The sequence below is a fragment of the Ambystoma mexicanum genome, chromosome 12 (assembly GCF_040938575.1).
Source record: "Ambystoma mexicanum isolate Mex_15411 chromosome 12, UKY_AmexF1_1, whole genome shotgun sequence".
Taxonomy (NCBI): Eukaryota; Metazoa; Chordata; class Amphibia; order Caudata; family Ambystomatidae; genus Ambystoma; species Ambystoma mexicanum.
The window spans coordinates 796,212,166-796,234,599 of record NC_090936.1 but is presented as its reverse complement, the minus strand read 5'-3'; the positions used below and the strand labels follow the sequence as shown (position 1 = coordinate 796,234,599).

The window sequence follows — 22,434 nt, the reverse complement described above, 5'->3', positions numbered from 1 at the left end:
GCATCTTCACTGCCACTCCTGTATGTCGACTGACCTGACCCAGGTGTTCCGAACTGCAGCCTCCGAGCCGTGGCATCAAACGACCTTGCCTGCGCATCTTGGTCCCAATTAGACCGCCGTCGATCCTCGATCACCAAACCAGATCTGGTAATTACTGACCCACACAGCTCAGGTAGACACTTCAAGACCCCAGCTGCCCTTCCGTTAGACCCAGCCTGCTTGCTGCTGGACCACCGCGACTTCTGCATCAATGAACCGAGCTGACACTGTGGTCCACGCTGAGAAGCCTGGTTTGATGCTGTTGAACCCCCAAGACATTTGCTGAAGGTATTTGGCTGTTATCTGCCCCCCTGGTCCATCTTTTGGCCATACAGACTGGCTAGGTCATTTCTATCCTTTCTTGAAACTTGAAGAAATATCCTTTTAAACATTGTGGTCTTTTGAATGCCTTTTCCCCCCTTGTCACCAGGGGTGCTGCACTGTCTGGAAGAAGTCAGGGGCTATGCTAATGTTAGGACTGTTTGGACTTGGGGCTAGCTAGCCTTTTGGTTGTAGCCCATGATCTTATATCCGGGGCTACAACCAAAAGACCTGGGGCTATAGCTCTGTCAACCCCCCTAGCAATGCCTCTGCTTGTCTCACCACCCATCTATTTATCTATGCATGTTCTGTGTTTCTAAACGGGTGGGTTCTTGCAGTGTTTTCTAGTTAGTATTGTACATGATGGGCCTGATTCATGGAATTTTTGCACAGTTCAAAGTGACTTAGCACATCTGAAAAGTGACTTTGCACTGCCGACACAAACCTGATTCATGGAACTATGCAAAGTGTATTTTTGCAGTGCAAAGTCAGAGCAAAATTCATTTTGTACAGCAAAAATGACTTTGCACCATTCCACATGAATCAGGGTTTGTGTCGGTAGTGCAAAGACACTTTTCAGCAGTGCAAAGTCACTTTGAACCGTGCAAAATAATCCATGAATCAGACCGTGTATGTCTAATTAAAGCATATATTTTATAGTACCTTGATTGGACATTCCTTTACTTTGGACTGTTATACTTCACTGATTGGGTTGCTACTGAACTACATTCACACCCCTCTTAATAGCCTTCCCTCTGCTCATGTTACCACAAAAGATGAAAGAGGTATATCTCTTGACTGGGCCTGTTTTACCTTTATGATTGTGTTGCTCTTGGTTTGGAATTCCACTCCACTGTTATATATCTCTGTGGTATCTATTTATGTATCACAACTTCTTGGGTGTAAAGGGCATCAATGCAAGTCCTCCACAGCAACTCAGAGGTGCTTGCTGTCTGTCCATGTGACCCATGTCTGCTAAGTGGGGGAGAAAGTGGTGTGATGGGACTCGAGGAAGAAGAGAGTAGTGTTAGCCACTATGTTCTGCACCCCCCCCACCTTTACCTGCCCATGCATGCCTGGTTGAGCCCACAATTGCCCAGTCTCGATATTCACCTTAGTTGCAGTGGCGAGGGCCTCAACTGGAAGTGGGTCACAGTTTGTGGGTCATCTTTTAAGATATTGAGCCTCTCCCTGACAGCCCTTGAGCCCTGCCCGACGCCTTACGTGGGTTGTCTGGCACTGCATGGAGGATCCCCTTTGCAGATTGGTGCTGGGCCCCCTTGGGGAACATCTGGATTGCAAGCCTAGCCCTCCCACCCTTGCAGTGGTGCATGCTCTGCTAAAAGATGTCACCAGTAAGAAAATCTTGAAGCAAAGAGAGCCTCAATGGGGCCGACTCACAAAGAATCATGTTTTGGAATTAGTAATGCAGGTATAAGTAACCGCTACACTTGCTTGGTTTGAAGTAAGTTATGGTGTTGCTTGGTCTGGAAAAGACTGGGGGCTATGCTAATTTCAGGACTCGGGGCTAGGTAGTATTTTGGTTGTAGCCTCTGAGCTTCTATCCGGGGCTAAAACCGAAAGACCCGGGGATATAGCCCCCTCAGCCCCGCAACGCCTCTGAGTGACATATATGTAAGTTAAACAATTGTGCAGCTTAGACCAACATGTATACCAATAGAAAAGTTGAAAATCCATTTGTGAGTCATATGGAAGTACTTTTTGTTCATTTGTAGTCACTTGCACATGAGAAGTTACTACTTGTTTCATGAGTAAGTCAAACTTACATCTGGGAAAAGCTTTGTGAGTTGACCCAATTATATTTTAGTTGAGGTATATATAAAAATAACAGTATTAGTAAACAGGTCTGAAACTCCTTTCCAAAGTTAAGAATGGGCTACTAAAACTGCCAAAAGAATAATATGGCCAACAGTGGCACAAAATGTGTTGTAGGCATATATATTGTAATGCACATTTTAAAGCAAGGCATGGTTCTTTCAAAAACGCATTTCAGTAAGTTTAATTGCATGCACTTGTAAATGTATGCAACATGCAAACACTAAATGCAGATGAGGGCTAGACTTAAAGCCGAAGACATGCTTCGATTTGCACAATCCGCGTGCCAAGAAAATGTTTCAGAAAGCATTAGTGCAGAGATTAATTATCAGATGTCAATAATGTACTACATGAAAGTTAAAAGCGAAACCACACAGCACTATGGGACAATCACACCAGCTTTGTCAACTTACTGGATGACATATATGTCCTTTCTTCTAAAGAAAAAGGAGGAGTATCTGCAAGTAAAGAGCCAATAAGAAGTTTAGAAGAGAAGCATACATTTAGTTTCCAGTCATCGCCAGTTCTCAGACATCATAGAAAGATGGTTTGCTTTCATACACTGTAATTGCTTATAATATTAGTGTGTTAAGGTCCAATCAACTTACCCAACAAACTATAGAGTGCATCATTAGTCATGTAAAAGGTGCCCAAAAGCGCAAAAGGAGTCCTATTTATTGGCAGGCAACCCTGGTAGACCCAGGTCTTGGAAGTTGACCCTCCAACCCCACTTTGCCCTTTTAGAAAAGGGCCAGATGGAGAGATCGTCTGTGCGTTGTTGAGAGAAAATGGATTTCAAATGTAGATTCAAAATATGTGATCTATGAGGAACACATACCATGGGTGCAACTCGTGACAAAAGAGAGAATTGTTGATGTCCAGTGTGAACTTCTTGCTATTGATGGGAACAACATGAGCAATATCCAGAGCTAGTTGTGGGGGCGAGGAGCCATGGGGAGCAGAGAACCTCGGGAGAACAAACCCATAAGGAGGCAGGGGATGAAAATGATCTCATGAAATCTGCTGCAATCGGATTATTGACTGGACAAACCCTGACATCCATAACATACTGAGCAGGGCTGAAACTTTACATTTTTCAGAAAATCAAAAAAATATAACTGTCAACTTGAATAATATAGAACTGCGATCAAGAGCCAACCTTTACCAACCTACAGGCTTTTTCGCAAAATTTCACTCTGACGTAAACCTGGAGAGTTCTATTTGAACCACAAAAATGTTACTATAAGTGAACGCAGAGGTACTCCTGCAAGGTAGTGAGCAAGAGTAGGAGTAACTTATACCTGGGGTAACACTTTAGGATTAGGACAGAGTTACTCCTAATAACTTCTTTATGAATCAAATAACCATCACCAGGCCCAAGTCAGGGGTAGATGTCAGAAGATATTCTTTGTGAATTGGCCCCATTGCATTGCTTCTTTTGGAAAACTGTGTTCCAAGGAAAGGCAATGTGTTTACGGTTGTGTTGATCGTGTAAACTTTATTTTAAATTAGATTTCTATAGCGATTGGTCAGGACTAGGTTGGGCCCGCAAAAGCTTTCAACTTTTGCACAAAGCTGAAAGAGCTGCAGTAGTGTCATTCTCCAAAATTAATGGGAATTACGTCATAACTGCAGATTATTCCCATAATGAACAAAAGTCATTACATCCATGTGAAAGACTGATGTCAAGCACCCACAACTGCACAGGAAGTCCTGTTTATATCCAATGAAAAAAATGCATATGAAAGTATTAGATTATTATGATGGAACGTTATGCCATGTTTGGGCTCAGCTAACAAGGACCCTTTCTTAGACATAGAAAGAGGAGTACATATAGCAATACATTCAAAGATAATGATGAGCGCACAACAATATATATTCCATTTTAATAAGTAATTTAGGTGGAAAAATATATATTTTTCTCTCCCGAAGGTAGGATAATGTTACAAAAATCTTCTTCAATCTACTGCACCTCCATTCAATGTTATCCTGACAAGATTCTAAGATGTTGGATATAATTCGAGTTTTGAAATACATACTACTCTAAAACGTTTCTGACTAACTGTAAATCAGGCCTGTCCAAATTCGCGGTACTTGAGTTTCTTGAATTCGAATCCTAGGATTAGTTTTTTTTTTTTTCCAAGTCGTCGTTCCTAATAATACGTTTTCCTGAAAACGGACCCCATGTCCGAACCAAAAAGCCAAAAGCCAGTTTGTTCCACATTCCAGTGTGGGCCAGTCGTTCTTTACGGGCCGTGGCAGAGAGGCACTGCCCACACACGCTGATGCTCGGCCCCTCAGACACCAGATGAACCCCAGCATGCCCGGGCATGTCAAAGTGACGCACCCAGTGTCAGCTCGCACAGGCTTGAAAAGAAAAGGGTGACCGTGAAACCCTACCACACGCAGCCAAACCCAAACACCCAAAGCAAACACGTCAACAACTACCGTCTTTAATCCTCATCGCCACCCATAGTTTACAGCGGTGGAAGGGAGAAAAGCTAGGTGTACACAGCTATTTTGGGCCTCTGATCTTTGGGGAGGTTGCCAGGCGCACTCGGCTGCGCAGCGGGGGCGTAGCCCAGCTCATAAAAACAATATTGGCGGCACCATTGCTACGACACGTACTGCTCATGTACCTTGACATGCTCACGGGGTGCTTTCCCTTCTCGCACTGAGACAAACGTTCAGTAGGGACATGGAAGGCGCTGCCAAATGGCGTCGGGAGTGCTTTCAAGTGATAGGCAATTTCGCTCATTCCTCTGACAACATTCTGCAGAGCTCACGGATTTATGTGAAAAGTCTGAAATTCTGTATGTTTTTGGACCAACTGCCCAACCAGTCGTGGCCAGGACCCCTGTTACTCTTCTCCACGTTGGCCCTATTTCAGTGTCCCTTTGAACTGAAGACCCCCTTGTAATCCCTGGTTACATTTGTTGACCAAAATGTTCTGCCCTCTCCTCCTGGGTATGTTATTTTTATACAGAAGCACAGGGTAGTACTGAAAGACTAACAACCCACTCCATGGCCACTAGATGGTTAATACATCAGATGCTTAATTGTGCCACATTCACCAGGAGCCCTTGGCAAGCGCCTTTGCATTGAGACAGGCACAAGTGTAATGAGCTTTTATGTTGTTAGAGTAAAGTAGGTAATCTGCGTCATTTTATAAACAGATCACCTGATCTGGCCGCAACACAAACACGTTCTGAATCAAGCTCACGCCAGAGGCAGACTCTGCAACGGCTTTAGGGGAGTGGCAGTGTTTATGCAGGTTATGGGCAGCAGGAATTTGGGGTCTAACATGGGTGCAGCAGTGGGGCCTCTTGAGCCAACAAAAGAGCTTGTTGTAGACCTTCTAGCAGCACAGAATTGCTAGAGCGGGTCAAGTAGTGGTAGAAAAGCATGCGTGGCAATCCAAAGCTGAGCTCTGGCAATGTAAGGAGCACAATGCAGAAGAGCATCAGTGAGGGCGTCAGGAGCATAATGCTCCCAGAGAACACAATATTTAGGAACATGCGAATGTAGGACGGCCGATGTTTAAGCACAACGCATCTGTTGGATGAAACTACATTCCATTGTAATTTTATGGTAGGAGATCTCTCTTTCAGCCTAATTCTATGAATCGGTATGAGAGAGTGACTGGCGAGATAACATTGGGCCTCATTACAAACCGGTCCGGTAACAACGGTGCTGGTAAGCTCACCAGCACCGTTGTTACCGGACTGGCAGAGTACAAGTCTGCGAGGTGGATGCCTTTCCACCCACCAGATCTGACCTGGCGTGTGGAACGGCACCCGCTCGCAGACTTTGACGGAAGCACCAGCACTGTTGCACACGGTACCAGTGCTTCCGTCCTCCCCATTCCCATTGAGTCAATGGGACTCGAATAGGAATGGGGAGTTACTTTTTCCGGCGCCTGGCTTCCGGGACCACCGGGGCTGTAATGCCCTGAGAAATTCCCCATAGCACAAAAAAAACATGCCCTTTTTACAAGCATGGCTACCGCCGGGTTCGTAATGAGGCCCAATGTCTGCCATGGTCGATTGTAAAATTCTGGTGTGGGTATTCTTTAAATCTTACAAAAATTATATACTGTAATTAAACCATTTTTTCAAAGGTGGACTCATGCTCTTTCACTCAGAAAAAAACAAATAGAGGTTTTACGAAGCAAAGATGTACTTAAAACTGAATTTTGCATATAACTAGCCAGGATATGTTTTAAGATGATATACTTGCTTATTTTTAGTCATCTATTATGCTTTTATGAGGTGCCTTAAAAGTTGCATGCTATATTGTTATGCAAATAAAGCAGAATTATAGCGTTCCAAACTGTGTTGACCGTTCAACACTCCAAAAACCTGGAAACGTGAATGAGAATCCTATGTAATGACCGGAGGCGAGCATTATGCTTCAACTTCTTATTTATTCCTGTCTCAAGTAATTTCAAACATTTTCAAATTAAAACATTTTTTTCTCATAAACTACATTTCCCTTAAAATCCAGTCCTTTCTGCAGTCTATTTCGAACCCTGCCATGTCACTATAGTCCTTCCTGTTCCTTCCTTCGTCCTCTTCTTTTCCTGCTCTTCAGCAAGATTAGTACTTTGTTTCTTAACTGTGAGATGCAATAGTTGTAATGTGATTGTTTGACCAGATATACAGGCTAGCGCGCACAGCAGAAATAACAGTGGAAAGCTAGGGCGTTAGAGTCACATACCGCCACAAAGCGACCTTTAGTTGCATAGTGTAGTAAGAATTTTGGCATTTATATAAAGCAGACCAGAGGTGGCGCAGCACCGTGCTGCACCATCAGCATTATCAGGTGCCTGCCAACCTCCACGTGAGGAGCAAAGCAAAGGCCCCCTCCAACGAGGAGGCAGAGCCAAAGGAGCATTACGGCCCGCACCCTTGGAGAGGCGGAGCTCCAAGGTTCAGCGCCCGCCAACGAGCGTGATGGAACCCAGCAATCTCGACCAAGCCCATTGGCAGAGCGGAGGAGCACAGTGGCCCCCGGTGGCCCCACCCTTGGGGAGGTAGAGCCGTTTTCCTCAATGCTCGGTGCTCGGTGTCGAGCAAAATCAGTAGAAGAAACGCTTGGTATCATAACGAGCAAACCCCCAGAGGCTTTCTTCCTTCTTCGATGAGCAAACACAATTGAATCCGTACATGGCGGAGCACATAAGTGAACTCCCACAAGGCAGGGAGAGGTCACATAACACGCCGGAACACTTACTGAATCCCTACAAGAGGGAGGGGCCATATACATTATACAGCAAGTCAGATACCAACAGACACGCGGCCAGACCACATAACGACCCAGCAGCAGGATCTGCACTACAATAACTCGCAAAACGAGGTCAGAGCTCTCAAGAACATAGCTAAGCAGGTGCAAAGCCACAGAAACTAAACCACAGAGTGGACATGCCACGCAACCTGACCTTGAGTAATAAGGCACAAGCACCCCAGGGGCAATGTCAAAACTTTAGTGGATCAAGGAGGAGCAGGTAGAGGACCTGGCCCACAGCTTCAGGGAGGAGCTAGGTAACTCATTAGTGGAAGCAGTGGCACAGGGTGAGACATCTTCAAGACAGGCTGGCTATGATTGAGACCTTTTTATGCCTGAAACACAGCCCTGAAAAAATGAAGAGCACGTCCACAAAGGCCACAACAAGGGGCCCACAGGGGTGTACTGAGACCCTTACGGGGCAGTCAGAGGCTACTGATGCCTTTTAGAAGCTTAGAGGCCCATTTTATGAGCCAGTGGGTGATGCCAAGCCTCATAATCCCCGACCCAGGGGAAGACAATCTGGGAAACGAAGGGCTAGACTCAGAAGAAAAGTCACTGGAGTCTCCATGCTTTTGCCAAGGAGAAGAGGATGAGCAAGAGGGTGACCTGCAACCACCCGCGAAGAAGAAATTGAGGAAAGAGAAAAACACAGATGATAGCAAGAAAATATCGGATATGTTCGAACCTGAGAACATCAGAAACTCCATGTCCTCGGACTGGCAACCATCTCCGTGGCTAGCCAAGTATATGAAGCAGAGACTGCGGAAAGCGCTCCAAAAGGAGGCAAGGCAACGCATGAGAGTGGAATGCCTGAGACCATAGTTGCCTGGGAAAGTGGTAGACGCACCGGAACTAGATCCCAAAATGTTAGCCTTTGTATCTAAAACATCCAGAGACCCCCGGAAAGGTATAGACAGGTCCTGGAAAAGTCGTCAGGAGAAGGTCCTCGACCTTGCAGGGCCCCTGACCAAAATCATGGACCTGGCAGAGCGGTCCTGACACACATGCGAAGAAGTGGACCCAGACATATTAGCATACTGGGCTCAGAGGGCAGTGTGCCTGCTAGGCAATGCCAACTAAGCTATCTCCTCAGAGTGGAGAAGAGGGCTCCTGTTGAAGATCTACTCCAAGCTAGGAGATCTAGCCTTGTATGAGGCAGGCAAAGCAGCACTGGGGCTATTATTTGGCAAGACTTTCGGAAAGGAAATGGGGAGATTTAGGGGTCCTACACCTCACTATAGAAGGCCCAGGCATCCACCAGGAAAATGTTTCCAAGCAAGGTTTTCACCGAAACTGGGCACTATTGAGGTGGAACGCCCGGTTGTTACCAGGATACGAGAAAACCTCAGACTAACAGGGCCCACTACTGGGACAATAAACAACAAGAGGCCTTCCTTGCCATGAGAAGCCAATTCCTGAGAGGACGCTGAAGAAGGGAACTGGGAAGAGGACAGAACTTCCCCACAGATGAGGCATACAACATATCCACCAGTAGGGGGAGAACACAGCAATTCTTGCAAAACTGGTACGTTCTTTCCAGCAACGCCTGGGTGCAGCAGAAAGACATAGGTTTGCAGCTAGAATTTCATACAATATCCACACCAGGGCCGAATTCCCCACCGATAAACGTGCCCCAGTCAGAGAGGATAAGCCTACACAACGAACTTCAGCACCTAGTGCACAAGAGAGCCATCGAGCCATGCACCACCACACCAAAATTCATAAGCAATACGTTCCTGGTGTACAGGAATGAGAAAGTAAGGCCTGTAATAAACTTAAGAGAGCTGAAAAGCTAGGTGACATATCACCACTTAGAGATGGAGGGGATCCACTAGCTGTGAGAAACACTTAGGCAAGACGACTAGCTCAGAAGGATAGACTTAAAAGACGCGTATCTCACAAGACCAGTTCAAGAGCAGTACTGTCCCGTTCTAGCATTCTCCTGGGATGAACGATATTGGCAATTCAAGACAATGCCCTTTGGTCTAGCATCAGTTCCGTCAGTTTTCACGAAACTCATGAGACCGATAGCAGCAGCGATCAAGGAGAAAGGGATCCAGATGATTATCTATCTGGATGACATTTTGCTGATGGCAGACAGCAGACAGATGCTGCAATATCAGACGAGATGGGTAAAGAAGCTCGTCTCATCTCTAGGCTTCCTAGTGAACGTGGAGAAATCAGAAATGATCCTGATGAGGAGAATATACTTCCTTGGCTTCATCATAGACGACAAGACAGCTATGCTAGAGTTACGAGCCAGGAAAGTGAGAGACATCAAAAGGGAGATCAGGAGCTCTCTGGACAAGAGCATAGTAGCTCTGAGGATGATCGCAGGACTAGTGGGGCTATTAGCGGCTTCGATTCAAGCAATATTTCCTGGGCCCCCACACTATCGGGCCTTGCAAAAACGAAAGATAAGGCACCTTAAGCAGGGGATAAAATATCAGCAGACAGTACCGTTAGACCCTGAATCCAGAACGGAACTGGTATGGTGGTTGCAGAATATGGACGCCTGGAACAGGAAAGCAATATTCGGAGACTGGCCCGACCTAATAAAAGAGTCAGATGCCAGCAGGGCTGGCTGAAGAGCCCGTAGCGGGGAACTGGAAACAGGTGGAAGATGGAGCTCGGAGGAACTTTGCCTCCACATAAAAAAGCTGCTAGCTTGATCCTTCGCGATCAAAGCCTTCACGAAGTACAAGGTGTACTCATGTATTTTGCTGAAGATGGACAACATCTCAGCGGTCAGATACATCAACCACCTAGAGGGAACGAAGACAAGACTTCTAGCAGAGCTAGCCAAGGACTTCTGGCACTACGGCCTTCAATCAGAGACCTCAGTGACAGCAGAGTACCTGCCAGGATCATTCAATGTAATAACGGACTGGAACTCCAAGCATTTATCAGATTCCAGCGACTGGAAACTAGATTTAGGAGTATATCAGAAGATAGAAAAATTGTGGGGCTCTTTCCACAAAGGCCTGTTTGCTTCCATGCTGAATGCACAGAAGAGCAGATACTTCAGCTGGAGGTTAGACAGGACAGCAGGAGGAGCACACGCCTTCCTTCATGACTGGAGTGGCAACCTGCACTACGCTTTTACCCTGTTCATAATGATGAGCAGAATGCTTGCGAAGTCCCGCAGGGAAGTAGCTAAACAGGTGTGATTCCCGACGCTGATGGAGTTACTGACAGACCATCCGAGTATTCTACCAGCAGGAGAACACCAGCTCAAGCAGCTGTTAGGAAAGATTTCATATTGTATGTCATTTTCCCTCCATGTGGCAACCCCCAAACTTTTTGCTGCTGTTTTACACCCTGATCTAGACTTCGCCAGAGAAGAGCAGCCTTCCGCCGCACTCCTCTGGGCTTTCGCTCAATTCTTATGGGGAAACTGACATGCCCTTAAGACAGTCAGTACTGGGAGACTTTGTTTCCCTTAGTCTTTTCCTCACATTGCAGCTTTTGTGCAACATGAAACAAGAGTGCACCGTAACTTACATTACCGTGCTCTTGGGTCTCTAGTCATTCCAAAGGCCCTAGAAACACTCGCTGGACTGATTATGAACTATGCAAGTATGTCACGGACATGACTGGTGGCAGCTATCGTATTCATTTGTGTTTTGAACCCTTTTTTGCCATGTTATCGCGTTTGGCATGAATAGGTGGCCTGGCTCCCAAAATGGCCATGCCACGAGGTTCTTTGTCCTGTCCACCGACCGTTTCGCTCCTTCACCTTCCTCCAGGTTGAGCCGACCCGGGGCAGTCCTTATTTGGTCATGCACTTTCCCGCGAAACCCCAAAGCTTTCGCGGGCTTCTGCATGCCTTGTGTGTGCCTCCAGTATGTCGGCTGGGATGTCTGTTCCCAATACACATCCTGGGTGCCAGAGAGTCTGGAGTGTCCTGAATGCCTGGGACCACTGTGGTCCGTGATAGGTCCAGGTATGGTGTGAGTGTTTGTGAGCAGATCTCCCATTGGGTCCTCTCCGTTTTGGCGTGAAGAGAACTTTGGATAAGAGGAGGCTGAAAACACCACTACCATGTCAATCTCCTGAGTTCACACCAAACAAGGGATAAGGAGCCAAGTATCCTGCAACAAGAAGCTGAGTCGAGGAACCGCTGGTGACTCGCTGAAGGTTTGGCAGCCTGAGCCACTGTCGTCCTGCGAGGCCCCTCTGCATCTGATCGTCCTAGAAGGTCTGCGAAGGCGCTTCGACCCATTGGAATAGTGGGATCAAATATGCCCGGCACCTTCATCAAACCCTGCAAGTAAGCCTCTTCGGAAGTGTCCCTGGGCCAACCAGTGGGCTGACCAGCTTACGCAGGATGCTTTGCTCTGTCACCACCGCCGTTTCGGGGAAGCCCTCGAAACTTGGTCTACTGCTTTCTCTGCATCCACGGCACCCTCACACCGAATTTTGTACACTTGGCATTCCCAGGTCTGAAGTGAGACGAGTGCACCAGACCAGAGTAAACGCGGTTGCCGTGTTGCTCTGCTGTGGTAACAACCTGTGCACGTCCACTGCATTTGGGACACCCTCGACCCTACATCCTGCTACACAGAATCTACACGGTGTCGAGACGTCCTGATGATCGCAGCTGAACCTGCCAGCATTGTGAACTGAACTGGAGAAGTCTGGGTCTGCCTGCGTCGGGGACCGGCGAGTAGTCCATACCCCAACCGGTGGCCCCTTGCGCTGGAGCCCATTTCTTTTCTACTGCTGTTGCGAAATAGAGACTCTGTCCCGCACTCTCACCCTGCCTCTGCCCACAAGTGGAGGCCTTGCTTGAGTAGTGGGGACTTGTTCTGCATCGCTTCATTCACCTTCCTGAACTGCCTGATATCCTTTAAGAGGCCCTCTTTTCTCCATTGGCACCAGCGCGTGCAGGTACTTTTGAGCCTAAGGCTCCTCTCTTCGTAGGGCTCGGACTTCCTCCTAGTTAGGTGTATTTCAGATGTCAAACTGGGCCTAATGATTACTTGCACTGCCTTTTTTCCTCCACATCTAGGTGGTCTACACATTACGTGCTCCTAACTCCTTAGACCCCTCGGTCTTGTATATATATTGTATTGAATGTGATGTGTTGGTTTACTTTAGTATTATTGTGATTCTTCGCTATGGTCGATGTTACAAAGGCCTTGTAATAAATGTGTCTATATTTTTAATATAACACCTGTCTGGAGTAATTTGTAAGTGTCCTTGCTTTGTGTGCTCATTGAGGTCTTTCCGTCACCCTCACCCCTCTTGAGACTTAGTCTTGACCGCCGCCATCGCTATCCTGATTGGTCTGGCTTGTCCCCTGTTCCAAGAAACTAGGCTGGCCTTCTGAACCTCTGCCCCTCCATGTCCGAGTTCAGAAATCCATCTGAACAGGAGCCGGTTGGGTCATTTCATCCTCTGAGAGTGAGAGGGAGTCTCCCACTAATGGCCTGCAGAATAGCTAGAAAAACTGGGCTCTCTCTGGCATTTTAGCGCAGGCTGCATGACTCATCACAAACTCATGGGCCCAGTCCACATGACAGAGCTACGATGCAGCTTGGAGTAGATGGTCACGGTGGTGCAAGAGGAATAATGTTCATCCCGTTTCTGCCCCTTTTGTGGTAGTCGTGAATTTCCTAGCAGAACTGCTGCAGGACGGGAAAGCTTTTAGGACAATAGGAGTATACAGGTCTGTTATCTCGGTGGGACATTTGCCAATGTATGGGATTCCCGTGGGAGAGAACACAGCAGTGATAAGGCATATCAAGGGAGTCCAGTTCAGGAGAGCTCCAGAACCAAAGTACATACACTTATGGGATGTTACGGTAGTACTGAGACTCCACGCCAACTGGCCGGCAAACAAATATCTGTCTCTAAAACAGTTGTCAGGTAAACTTGCCATGCTATTATGTTTGGTATCATGCAGTAGAGTAGCAGATGCTAAGGCGCTAGAGGTGAACAGAAAAACATATGGTCCTAAGGAGTTACCTTCACACTAACCAAGAGGACAAAGACTTCTTTCTCCTCAGTATCTTAACCCTACCTGCACGACATCCAAATGGTGCGTGGAAGCGTGCATAAGAAAGTATGAGAGTAGAACAGCAGAAATGTGGGTGGCAGGAACAACACAGTTGCTAATAGTGCATAGGAAACCATATAAAGCAGTCGTAACGGCTACCATTGCCAGATGGGTGCCCAAAGTGATGCAACTAGCATGAGTAGATATGTCTAAATTTGGAGCACATTCCGTGAGAGGAGTGATGGCCTTGAAAATGCTAGCGCAGGGTGCGAAGCTGCATGACATTCTGCAAGCGGCTGACTGGGCCAGAGATAATACTTTTAGGACATTTTAGTTTAAGTCAGTGGCAGCAACAGTAATGAGAAGCTTTGAACAAGCATAATGCTTGCCTCTGGTCTTGACATAGAATGAAGATTACCCCTGCTAATAGCGGAGGGAGTCTTGATTCTATTAAAGACAAGGAGGCAAGCATTATTTTCCCACCCAAGAAACACGGGAGAGATGAGACGTTCTTTATATGTATGAGCTATTGATTCCAATGTGGAACAGGGCAGTGTATCCGCCTCCCTAATTCTTTCTTTGTATCTTGATAGGAGATGACCAGAAGAACAATTGAACGTACTAGCGAGGGCACATGTTAAAGAGATCAACCAGATCGGCCAATTGCAATTGGAGTGAGAGCAAAGCAGATCAGCGAGAAGGGTCAAGGCTCAGTGGTTCTACAAGTTGAGGGTACAGTTACAGACCAGAGTGCAGTTCAGAGCATTCAAGAAGAGGTGGTAGGGAGGGACAGGAAGGACTATGGTAACATGGCAGGGTTCAAAATGGACTACAGAAAAGACTGGATTTTAAGGGAAATGTAGCTTTTGAAAAAAACAATAATTTTGAAAGTTAAACATGTTTTATTTTGTTGAAACTGCTGGAGACAGGAATAAATAAGAAGTTGAAGCATAATGCTTGACTCCTTGTCTTTAATATAGTCAAGACTCCCTGCGCTATTAGCAGGGGTATTCTTCATTGTAACAAATCGACTTATTCCCTGCAGGAGTTCAAGTATGTGTAGAGGCTAAAACGCCTAATCAGCCCTCACACTTCTACAAACCAAGAGCCAACATAATCATAAAGGTAAAACAGGGACTGTCAAGAGCTATACCTCCTTTGTGGGCCGAGGGAAGGCTATACTCTTAAATTAGTTATTTCATTATTTTGTTGTAACAGACTCAATACTAGACACCAGTCCTGAAGCATTGGACCGGGATTCAAACCTGGTTGCTCTGCGTTGCTTTGCTTTCAAGACAAATGCATTGCCCCTGAGCTATCCTCCCAGCGCTTAGGATGGGTGTGAATGAGGTTCAGTAGCAACCCAAACAACAAAGTATTAAAGTCCAAAATAGAGAAATGTCCAATCAAAGTTCTGTAAAAATATATACAATTTCATTAAACCACCATGTACAGTAATTACTAATTAGAAACACACTACACAAAACCCTCCCATGAAGAAAGAACCCAGAATGGGCAAAGACAGTAGATGCAGCACTCTGGGTAATGAATCAGGGGTGAAAGTCAAGCAAAACCAACAATATTCCTGAAAAAGGGTATGTAATTGTGAGAAAAAAGGGTTCAAAGTAACCTAATCAGCCTCTAGGGCCCAGCCTTTGTGAATGCCTCCTTTACCACAGGGAAAGTCCCCGCCTCCCTCAAGGAAGCTTGGGTCCGCCCTCTTTTGAAAAAGCCAACTCTCGATCCCACCTCCCCCGAAAACTTCAGGCCAATCACCACTGTCCCATTCCTCCTCAAAATATTGGACAAAGCAGCCTACCTGCAGGTCCAGCACTTCATTGAAGAGAACAAACTCCTTGGACTCCGCCAATCTGGCTTCCGCCCCAGACACGGGACCGAAACCGCCCTACTTGACCTGAAAATGGACGATGCTAGAGACATGGTAAACCAGCACTTCTCCTACTCCTTGACCTATCCGCGGCCTTCGACTTCGTGGATCATGGCGTCCTATGCCACCACCTTTCCTCCACTGCCAAATTCTCCCCAGAGGCCACAGCATGGATGACCTCCTTCTTACAAGACAGAACCATGCAAGTATTCTCTGACCTAGCCGCCGCATCACCAACCATTATACTTTGTGGTGTACCCCAAGGCTCCTGTCTCTCCCCCACCCTATACAACATCTTCACACGACCCCTCTTCCTCATCCTCGACGCTATGGGCATCTCATACACCAACTACGCCGACGATACTCAGATCCTCCTCACTCTCACAGGTAACTATGACACTGACTCCCTGACCCTCAACAACCTCTACAATACCATCCAAGCCCGGATGGCAGACAACGGACTATACCTCAACTCTGACAAGACGGAACTCCTCCTGGTATGTTCCCCCGACATGCTAAAAAATCTAGATGCCCAATTCAGCCACTTCACCAATGACTCCATTAAAATTCCGGTCTCCGATTCTGTCAAAACTCTGGGAGTCTACCTGGATTCCAGCCTATCCATGGATAGACAAGTCAACGCAATAGCATCCGCAGCTGCATATCATGCCAAACTTATCAACGCAGTCAGACCCTTTCTCTCCAAAGAGAACTGCACCAACATAGCCAGAGCCATCACCGGCTCTAGGCTAGACTACTGCAACATAATCTTTCTAGGAACCTCCAACAAAAACTTAGAGAGACTACAAGTAATACAGAACAATGCTCTCCGGGCAGCCCAAGGCATTGCTAAAAGAGAACACATCTCTGAAGCCAGAAAACTAGCCCACTGGCTCCCTATAAAGGAAAGGATCATATTCAAAGCCCTAACACTGACCCACAAGTGCATTCCCTTCACTGCTCCAGCATACCTCTCTCAAAGGATCCACCCCGTCTCCACTACCAGGACAACCAGATCACCGTACACCAACATGCTCTCTGTGCCACTAGTAAAAAGAGTAAAAGCGGGCGGATCCAGCTTCCCCTATCTCGCGCCCACTCACTGGAATGCCCTACCTCCCACTATCCGTGGAGAGGCCTCCCTCACCACCTTCCGCAAAACTCTGAAAACTACCCTCTTCACATAAGGCCCGACACATCAACACGAATACTTATCATATATGTTGTAATATACGACCAAATGCAATATCTGTAACAACAGTATGATGTCTTGTAGTATTCATAACGTGTCAACAATCGCTATCATGCCTGTACCATGTAACTAAGTTATTGCAAGTAACAGAGCCTCAATGCCCCTGAGCTGCTTGCACGCTATATAAATATAAATAAATAAATAAATACATAAATAAATAAATAAATAAATAAGAAATGGACCAATGGGACAGTTAACAGTCAATAGCATGTTCTGTGCAGTTCTTGGTGGTTCAGCATTGCCGAACCAGACTTCTCAGCGCTGATCGCGGAGTCAGCTAGGGTCGAGGATGCAGCAGTTGCAATGGCCAAGGGGCAAGCTGAAATTGCATCGGGTTCGAATGAAAGATGGCTGCAGTCTCGAATTGTCTACTCGCACTGTGTGGATCGGGCGGTCACCAGTTTCAGTAGATGGTCGCAGTTCGACGTCGGTGAGATGGTACCAGGATGTGCAAGCAAGTGTATTCTATGCAGAGGCTCGGAGGTTGCTATTCGGGAAACACCAGGGTCAGCTCGATCGACTTACAAGGGCAGAGATAAAAAAGCTGGTGTTTTGGACGGCAGCTAGAGCAAGGCAAGGCAGCAGTACTTTGTGGTTCCAGCCGAGGCAACGATTTGCTTTTGCTGGCCTGGTTTGGCAGCGAACATACTCGAACAGTGGATGGTGGTTCAAAGAACAATGAACATCAAAGGGTAGCATCATAGGGTCCTGATAGATTGAGTGGTGTCCGGAACACTTGAGTCACGGCTCGGAGTGGGCAGTCTTCGACAGCAGGGTCCTTGGTTGTTCTGGCTTCAAGGTACTGTGACTCCCGCTCCAGAGCCTCAAGGGCCAATGTCAGTTCTTTTCTTGGGCTCCCAATCACTGGTCACGCTGGCACACACATTCAGGGAACCTGCAACACAGTGCAGTCCGAGCCAACAAGGTGGTTGGCAGAGAGACAGGCGTATGGTCAAGCAGCAGTTTGCACCCCCAATGGTCCCTGGAGATGGATAGGCAACAGAGCTTGTATCTGCCTTGGAAGACCTGCCCTCACCTCACAACTGGAGAACTTTAGAGAGGACTGCTCTCTCAGCAGTGTTCAGCAATATCTTCTCAAGTGATGATCCAAAGATGCTTCAAGATGATACCCAAGACCTCTTCTTTTATAGGCAAATGTCCCCAGCCTGCTTTATGTTATGTTTTGTTATTTTATTGTGGGGTGTAATCAAAGGCCCCAAACCAACTGACCCGAAGAGCCCACTGGCAAACTGACCTGTCAGCATTCAGAAACCTGCATGCTGAAAGATTTGGCCTATTTACACAAACTATGTGGGTGTCTTTCTGCAGGAGGAATCCAGAGAAGGATAAAACAAAAATGTAATCTGAGTGCTGATTGCAAACGCACATCACACTGTGGGCTGAGAAATAAATGCAGCAATTATTTCACTGAAACTGTCAACAATCAAACAAGGGCGCACTGTGAGAATCAGACCCACTTTTCCTCCGAAAAACAAACAGCAAGTAATTGAAAGTGTATTTTGGTAAGGAGTGAAAGAAATAGTCCTGCACTTTCAGCACAAAAGCAAAGTGAACTCTGATCAGTAAACCCCATCAGATGTGAAAGAATAAAGGCTGATGTTATGCAATATGTGAGTTCCTTTCAGCCAAGGACAAATGGTGGGCCTCTGGGCAAACATCACAAAGGACCCCACTCCTACTGAAAGCCTGGTATGTGCATCCCAACTGTTTACAACTGTAATACAATGTTGCCTGCCTGAAAGGTGTTGAAAGACTGTGGTCAGGACAATTGGCCCTGGCTGGTGCATGACCGGAATGTAGGGGGAGGTGTGAAAATAGGGGCTACAATCAAGGGATGCTGAAACTTTGAAAGAAATACAAGAAATAGAAGCCTTTCGGATCGGAATGATGGTCCCCTTCAGATAAGAGGACAGGCCTTGTGACATCACAGGGTCGACCCAGCTCATTATCTGCAGTGGGAAATCTCTGTGTATCAAATGCATCCCCCATTTACAATTGCAGCCACCAACTTCAAACAACAAAGAGACTAATAACAACTCTGGTCACTGGCTGGCCAAGAAAGACAAATGGCTTGGAGGATACAGAGCTCATATTTGCATTAACATAAAGATTTACAATTAATTTAAAAGGACTATTAAAACTTAGGCTTTTTTTCCCCAGCAACTATAAGTCATACTGCATTGATTTATGTGTCATTTTTTAAATAATTCTCAGGCAATTTTGTTCAAATAAAAATCATCCATCTGTGAGTTAGGGAAATGTAATGACCAGCTAAAATAGGTTTCTGGCTGATCTGAAAATGTCCCGAATTTAAGAGTTGGTGAACTGTGGGAGGGTAGAATTGGTAATGTGGGGAGTAAATTGTGTGTTCTTAATTGTTATGCATTTTGTGTAAATGGTGGAAAATTGCCACAGAGCCATGTGCTCTAGCACCTTGAAGCGCCTCTTGTGCTAGATGGAATGACCAATAAAGATCTCAGTCCAAATAACTGGACAGAATCAAAGAATATGGCAAAGTACTACTTTATTCTCAATTTTATCAAAGCAGGGTACAATGGGAGACATCGGACTTATGCTTGTATGCACACAAACAAACTTGATTACACAAAGGTCTTATACCCCAATATACATCATCTATGATGTCATCCTGCGTGGCAAACTGTAAAGCCTACTGGTGGGAGGGATTGGTTAGGGGAACATATCTACTATAGAAGAATATATGGGTTAGTACTTCATTGGTGGACTGTTATCGGTAAGACACACCTCAAACTATCTCTAAATATGTATAATACTGATTGCAGTGGACAAAATGGCAGCGGATTGCTCTATGCAACATTGTATAGCAAGTTGCCCCATAGACCCACTGATTGGTTGGCATCCCACCCAACCTTAAACCTTCAGCCCAGCTAGCAGCACGTAAGGGAACGGAAACCCTGGTGCTTGAGTCACATCAGACTACTCCCAACTTTCCCCAATTAGTCCATCATCTCTCATCAACTTGACCATAAGCCAAAGTTTCCCATCTCTAGGGTACCTTGCGCTGCTCTCTGTTCTAGTACATTGAAGGGTGTATGAGCACATCGCTTATCTTCAATTTGGCTTGTTCTCGACTTCTGCATCATGTGTGAGGAGACCACAAATGTGTCCTTTTCAACCTCCTATTTACTGCTATTTGATTCAATAATACTGGGTGGTCCTTTGGCCTCTAGAGACTTGCTCACTCCATCTTGTATGAGCTTTTTCCACTGTTAACTATCCAATACTTGGCTCTTGTACATGTTTTCATCTTTGTTTAGGAGAAATTTGTCTCATGCTCATGACTTTATCCGTCTGCCTCCCTGTGTGCTTTGCAGCTAGTTCTTGAAACAGCATCCTTGATCCCAGGCCAACATAAACTCCTCTTCATTTCCACAAAAAGCTGTTTTCCAACATCTCCTGACTCTTCAGCTCTGGTCTGTTTCTGAGGTAGTTAGAATGTATCTTTGCACAAGCCAGTGTTAATTTTCCAATTATGTCCGTCCTAGCAATTTTTTTATATTCCGCTAGAGCAAGCTTCTATATGTCTCATCTACATTGTTTTGCTGCATATTAACACATATTTATCCACAAGTTACTTTATCTTCTTTTTGTAAACATGATTACTTTATCATTTCATACACGTTTCTCTTGTAGCTTCAGTTACATCGTCATTCTTAAGTATTTTCATATTGTTTCAGTATGTCCTTGTATAACTTCCTCGTGACATCACCCTGCCCTCGTCAGACGTCGCTCAGAACTCCATGATGTTAAAGGGTGCGTGCAGACATCCATCCACTCTCTTGATGTGAGGGTATATTCGGTATGGTTGTCTGAGTGCATATCGTCTCTCATACACTCAAAGTGGTATAGGGCCAACATTTGGGGTCCCACACACAGCTCTTCTCCTGCTGTTCCAGTATGATGACGGTGAGGGGGCAGGAGTTAGGGTATATGTGTCTACCTACTCCTCTAAAGCCATGCACCATGATGCAGAAATGGCTGTCATTTTATTAAGTTCCCCATGAGAAGCTGAAGCGGAATAGATGTTTATCATGGCAGTTACTAGTAAAATTATGGCGCTCTGCTACAAAACATAATTTTGCACAAAAACAGACATATAAACAAAAGGGATTCCAAAGGTAAGTTGTCATAAGTATATTCCAGTCTCTTAAACCAATCTTTGGAGTGGGCCTGGCTTTGGGAGGACAGTGGATGTTAACTGCCCAATCCTGGGTGCGAGAACACTTGCAGGGAACTCCCCAAGATTGTAAACTTGATGTTGTCATCACTGCTATATAAAGTTGATGCACTATGAGAAAAGAGAGAGCTCCTAAAATAACCATTGTGAAAGGGGCTCATTAAACTTACCATCTGACAGTCACAACGAAACACCAAAAGGAGATTTTGCAGAGATTGTCTTTGTGATGCTGGAAATGTATCAGAGGGACAGGGCCTCTGAATCCTTGTCCTCTTCTGCCTTTTATCGTGTGTTCTGTTATGTTTTCTGCCCAGGAATCCATTTGGGACTCCTGGCAGTGCAGCTCTCTCTTTTGGTTTGGTGAACAGACCCCTGGGATACCCTTATGGCACCCATGGGTGGGGGGGTACAACCCTGTGCCCCTAGTGTATGTTTTTGGGCACCTGTGGGTGGCCCACAGAGCAGGGTATGGGCTGGTGGCAGCTCCATGCTGAATTGGACAGGTGCTCTGGGTGTCCTCCATTTTGGGATACCCAGGCCCTGCCATTGGGATCAGTTGATTCCTGATAGAAACAAGATGGCCCCTGTGGCCTCTTGCTTTCTATTGCCTGTTGTCTTGTTTTCCCAAAGTCCTGGGATGCCCTGACTCTGTCCCTTCCCCCTGACTGGCTGTTGGGTGGAAGTTCCATATATGGTGTTGTTGTGAAGGCCCAGCTAGACTGACTGGAGCCTTCCCAGTGACTGTATGTTGTGGGTACCTCCTGTGGGTGGGACCTGGGTGAATGGAGTGTGTGACCAATATACACTCCTTGTTGTGGTTGTCTGGTTTCTGGCATGAGAGACAAAGACTGAGACAGCCCTGCCCGAAACTGGCCTGAATGCAGTGTGTAGTGTTGAATGGCTGGGTACTTGTCCCAATCCACATTCCTTGTTGTGAGTGTCTGAAAGGGAGGAGTGTGGCCTGAATGCACTGTGTGCCTGATTGGCTGACTGACTGCATGAATGCCCTTCTGTGTGATTGGCTGCTGTGTGTGTGCCAGCAGTGTGGATGAGAGACAGAATAGTATATCTGGGGACCTCTCACCACTGGAAATTGTTCAGAAGCATTCAGAAGCTGAGTCTCCACTCAAGAGTAACTGGATTTGCTGATCCTCGACGTCCAGCTGGAAGAAGAAGACTTGCTGTGGCATTTGCTTCGACGGAACTGAAGGTTGTCGAAATCGTCGAGGACTGACCCGAGAGAGGACCTGGTAAGGCGCCCTCTTCCCGTGCTCCGAGGGACCATCGAGCACCGCTGAATCTTCGCCGAAGCGCCCTGGAAGTCAGACCCTCGAAAGGCTGCCGACCCGAGACGGGACCGCCGAGGAGATCGAAGTGAAGCACCCGGACATCGACGCTGTCGAAGTCCATTGCCGTCGACCAGGGTTCGCAGGTCTGTGTAACCGCTGGAGGCCCGTCGAAGTTGTGTTGCCCAGCCGTGGGAACCACTTGACGCCGTGCCGCCGACGATCGGAGCCGTCCGCTCCATTGCCTAAGAACATTCAATCGAAGGACTCTCTCGACCGCAT

General features: G+C 46.5%; 1 protein-coding gene across 12 annotated transcripts in view; it reads right to left on the bottom strand.

The window, feature by feature from the left end:
• PTPRQ (protein tyrosine phosphatase receptor type Q) overlaps positions 1 to 22,434 on the bottom strand; it is a 2,012,995-nt gene that overhangs the window by 203,556 nt on the left and 1,787,005 nt on the right. For 9 of the 12 annotated variants that reach the window (XM_069629300.1, XM_069629298.1, XM_069629293.1 and 6 more), the window contains one exon: positions 2,610 to 2,654. The exons of the other annotated variants lie outside the window; for them this stretch is intronic. In XM_069629300.1, the coding sequence (XP_069485401.1) occupies positions 2,610 to 2,654 (45 nt within the window). The remainder of the gene's footprint in view (positions 1 to 2,609; positions 2,655 to 22,434) is intronic. 12 annotated transcript variants of the gene reach the window in all.